This window comes from Entelurus aequoreus, linkage group LG11, assembly GCF_033978785.1.
Source record: "Entelurus aequoreus isolate RoL-2023_Sb linkage group LG11, RoL_Eaeq_v1.1, whole genome shotgun sequence".
NCBI classification, from domain to species: Eukaryota; Metazoa; Chordata; class Actinopteri; order Syngnathiformes; family Syngnathidae; genus Entelurus; species Entelurus aequoreus.
In genome coordinates this window covers 10,554,638-10,559,637 of record NC_084741.1, presented here as the reverse complement: position 1 = coordinate 10,559,637, position 5,000 = coordinate 10,554,638, and the positions used below count along the sequence as shown (strand labels likewise).

At 38.1% G+C, this 5,000-nt stretch overlaps 1 protein-coding gene across 2 annotated transcripts in view; it reads left to right on the top strand.

Annotated features, from left to right (window-relative positions):
* Window positions 1-2,765, top strand: part of LOC133660563 (TCF3 fusion partner homolog) — a 20,378-nt gene extending 17,613 nt beyond the window's left edge. For both annotated transcript variants that reach the window (XM_062064111.1, XM_062064112.1), the window contains exon 7: window positions 2,354-2,765. In XM_062064111.1, coding sequence (XP_061920095.1) covers window positions 2,354-2,428 — 75 coding nt within the window. In that variant the 3' untranslated portion in view covers window positions 2,429-2,765. The remainder of the gene's footprint in view (window positions 1-2,353) is intronic.
* The last annotated feature ends 2,235 nt before the right edge of the window (window positions 2,766-5,000 follow it).

Here is a 5,000-nt window from a genome sequence, read left to right as displayed (position 1 = left end):
GAGCTTTCCTTTCAAATGCCTGTATAAGGATCTTTGATTAGTGTTTTTACAGTAGGTCCTTAAAAACAGCATAACTTTCTTTTTGCATGCCTGTATAAGGATCTTTGACTGGTGTTTTTACAGTAGGTCCTTAAAAACAGCAGAGCTTTCTTTTTGCATGCCTGTAGAGGATCTTTGACTGGTGTTTTTACAGCAGGTACTTAAAAACAACAGCACTAATATAAGATATGGGATCTTTGAAAATCTTTTTTTTTTTTTTACAGTAGGTCCTTAAAAACAACAGAGCTTTCTTTCGAATGCCTGTATAAGGATCTTTGACTAGTGTTCTTACAGTAGGTCTTCCAAAACAGCAGAGCGTTCCTTTCAAATGCCTGTATAAGGATCTTTGATTAGTGTTTTTACAGTAGGTCCTTAAAAACAGCAGAGCTTTCTTTTTACATGCCTGTATAAGAATCTTTGACTAGTGTTTTTACAGTAGGTCATCAAAAACAGCAGAGCTTTCTTTTCGCATGCCTGTATAAGGATCTTTGACTGGTGTTTTTACAGTAGGTCCTTAAAAACAGCAGAGCTTTCTTTTTGTATGCCTGTAGAGGATCTTTGACTGGTGGTTTTACAGTAGGTCCTTAAAAACAACAGCACTAATATAAGATATGGGATCTTTTAAAATCTTTTTTTTTTTTTTTTTTTTTTACAGTAGGTCCTTAAAAACAGCAGAGCTTTCTTTCGAATGCCTGTATAAGGATCTTTGATTAGTGTTTTTACAGTAGGTCCTCAAAAACAACAGAGCTTTCTTTTTGCATGCCTGTATAAGGATCTTTGACTGGTGTTTTTACAGCAGGTCCTCAGAAACAACAGCACTGCTATAAAATATGGGATCTTTGACAATCTTTTTTTTTACAGAAGGTCCTTAAAAACAGCAGTGTTCCTTTTGCATGCCTGTATAAGGATATTTGACAAGTGTTTGTACAGTAGGTCCTTAAAAACAGCAGAGCTTTCTTTTTGCATGTCTATGTAAGGATCTTTGACTAGTTTTTTTACAGTTGGTTCTTAAAAACAGCAGAGCGCTCCTTTCGCATGCCTGTATAAGGATCTTTGACTGGTGTTTTTACAGTAGGTCCTTAAAAACAGCAGAGCTTTCTTTTTGCATGCCTCTATAAGGCTCTTTGACTGGTGTTTTTATTGTAGGTCCTCAAAAACAGCAGAGCTGCTGTCACATAAACGATTTTTGAATAGCATTTTTTGCAGTTGATTCTTAAAAAGAGCAGCGTGCCGCTGTCATGTGTAAGATTTTTGACAGGCATTTTTGTAGGAGGTCCTTGAAAACAGCATTGTTCCTTTCACATGCCTGTAGAGGATCTTTGACTAGCATCTCTTTTGACAGTAGGTCCTTAAAAGCAGCAGCACTGCTATAAAATATGGGATCTTTGAAAATAATTGTTTGTTTCAGTAAGTCCTAAAAAACAGCAGAGCGCTCCTTTCGAATGCATGTATAAGGATCTTTGACTAGTGTTTTTACAGTAGGTCCTCAAAAACAGCAGAGCTTTCTTTTTGCATGCCTGTATAAGGATCTTTAACTGGTGTTGCGTTTAGAGATGTCTGATAATATCGGCCTGCCGATATTATCGGCCGTTATATATGCGTTAAAATGTAATATCGGAAATTATCGGTATCGGTTTTTTTTATTATCAGTATCGTTTTTTTTATTTTTATTTTTTTTTAATTAAATCAACATAAAAAACACAAGATACACTTACAATTAGTGCACCAACCCAAAAAACCTCCCTCCCCCATTTACACTCATTCACACAAAAGGGTTGTTTCTTTCTGTTATTAATATTCTGGTTCCTACATTATATATCAATATATATCAATACAGTCTGCAAGGGATACAGTCCGTAAGCACACATGATTGTGCGTGCTGCTGGTCCACTAATAGTACTAACCTTTAACAGTTAATTTTACTAATTTTCATTCATTACTAGTTTCTATGTAACTGTTTTTATATTGTTGTACTTTCTTTTTTATTCAAGAAAATGTTTTTAATTAATTTATCTTATTTTACTAATTTTTAAAAAAAGTACCTTATCTTCACCATACCTGGTTGTCCAAATTAGGCATAATAATGTGTTAATTCCACGACTGCATATATCGGTTGATATCGGTATCGGTTGATATCGGTATTGGTAATTAAAGAGTTGGACAATATCGGAATATCGGATATCGGCAAAAAGCCATTATCGGACATCCCTAGTTGCGTTAAATGTTTATGTGTTGACTAGAGAAGTCCTGTACTGTACTGTGAATATTTCCAGTGTGCAAAAGGAAGCTGAAGTGATTGAACTTGTCTTCTCAGACTGAAGCAGACATGTCGGTGCTGGCCGACACACACTTTGGAGAGATGCCCAGTCCCACGTCGCTGTCACACTGACCGTGCGCTACATATACTCTCTACATCAGGTAGACTTTCCCCCCTGGACAATGGTATTGTTTTTTTCTTCTGATAGTTGATGTTTCAGGATGGCATCACATAATAATGAACTCTGTTCAAACGGCGCTCCTTGATGTGTCTGAGAAGTGATTTCCAACACATTCTGCTGCCACCTTGTGGCCGTATCCAACAGCACACCTTGCGGCTGGTCATATTTGGCCTTGCGCGAGAGGTTTCGCACGATACGGGTAATCGTGGTAAATGTGTTTCTTTTTCTTTTTTTTTTATCGTGTTTTGGAATTTTCCTATCCAATAAAGAAACGCCCAGAGAAAAGTACGATATTTTTAAACATTTCTTTGGGATCTCAAATAACATGAGTTTACAATGGAGAAAGTTTACGCTGCCACAGAAAGAAAGGAGGAGGTGTCAGGTTCACAACCCTCTATTAAACAGACAAGAAGCAAGGAATTCAACAGAGACAGGATTCAATTTGGCTCATGAGGAGAAACGTCTGGGCTATACTCTTGTACACTCTTCCACCACGCTCTGACAAGAGAGTTCTACGCCTCCTCTTTTATTTGGACTTTCCCTGATTACATAGCATCAGCTGTTTCTAAAGGGAGGGGTGGTCGTAAACAGCTGTTGCCTTCGGTCACAAACAGTTCAAAGAAAAAGGTGCCTGGAGCTTGCGCCAGGTCCTACTTCCTCTCCGCTTTGTAGATCTCGGGTCAAGACAAGATCTTCCTGTGGATAACAATAGATCAAAGAAACCGACACCTTCATGTCGCTTCCCATCGCACACGGTGGAGTTTTACAAGCCTTTTGCTTGGTAAGATCAAAGGCAGCTTTTGTCTCCTCGCCGGGAACTCATGGAAACACAAAGTTTTGTGATAACTTACAGTAGATACAATTATTCTGACAGGAGGAGTAGAAGAAAGCGAGAACAAAGAAGTCTTCAAGATGTTTGTGTCGGCTTTAGGAAATGTGAAAAGGAGGAGGAGAGGTTTGGGCCGCAATGTACCGGGAGGAAGATGAGCAAAACACACTTCATCTGATGGGGATATCAGCAAAACCATGATGAAACATGGAAAATGCAGTTTGTAGTTTCCTAATGAAGCCTTAGCTTGACGCTCCTCTACTCACTTTCTCCTGCTCCGCTTGCTGCGGCAACAACAAACTAAACTCCAGACGCTCCTCTTCCTTTTGTATCCTTTACTTGTCAACTTAATCATTCAAAAACGTCAAACAATAACGATGTGGGAACACATGAATGGCAAAATAAAGCCAGTTTGTTACAGTAAGAAAGAGTTAGAAAAAGTAAGAGTCGGGTCAAGAAACTGTGTGGCTCGATTCCACCATAGCTGACTGCCATTACCCATAATACATTGTGTCCAAACCTTATTACCACACAGATCCTTCCACCATATATGCAATTAAATTAAATCTTCACTGTATTAAAGCAGTAAAAAATAGTATGTCATCAAATTATTCAGACAAATGTAATAATTACAAATAAAGTGTACCTTATAATTATTCTAATCATGCAATATATACATTTTCGTACTATTTAAATCAAGTCCCATTTTGGCTGAATAAACAAAGCACCTTCCATAAAATGTAAATGAACTTAAGTTAAACAGCATTTAGGCTCCTACACAGTTCATTCAACAACAATCATAAACCCATTTGGAAAGTAACCTTTTGACCAAAAGCCTAATACCGTAAATTAAGCTGCGACTTTTTTTCCTACACTTTGAACTGTGCGGCTTGTAAGACGGTGCTGGTAACTTACTAATAGAAATAGTTTTTAAAAAAACAAGGAAAAACACTGAGAATATGTTTTATTGCCTGTGCTTTGGCGCCATCTTTTGGACAAGCTTGCTCACGGCAGGTGCTGCAGTGTCCTTCCATTTACCCAGAGTGCTTTCCATCGGTAGTGGAGTGCCGCTCTGCGTTCCCACTCTTCATTCATCACTCCAAGCAACGTTTGTAAGTTTTACAATAAAACTAAAACAATTCTTCCATGTGTGACGTCTGCGTCTTCATGCATGGTTTTTCGCGCTATCGCAATGTAATGAAGCTAGCGCCATTAGCATTAGCTAATATGTTAACACGGTAACGATGGTCTGTTAGAATTATTAACTTACAATAGCATTTTGTTTGCCTTGTTTCAGTTTCACAAATCCCTCAGTAAACTCACCAAAACGTCACCGTGGAGTTATTGAGTCTGTTTAGCTGCTAGTGGGTCCATGACCATGACTTCTGTTTTGTTTGACCGGCCGTTTTACTGCCGTGTTACAGACATCGTTTGGGAACAATTAAGGTATGTAAATAAACATTTACAAGATCTTTCTGTGTAAAGAACTCATTTCACAATGTATATATCTGCGGCCTATAATCCGGTGCAACTAATATATGGAAAAATATTTGTTTTACCCTCAAACTTAGTAGGTGTAGCTGATATACCGGTGTGCTCTCTAGTCTGGGATAATACGGTACAATATAAACGAGTGATCTTTGAACATTAGAGCAAAGTTTGTCTCATTCTTGGAGAAGGTGGGGTTTAGGGTG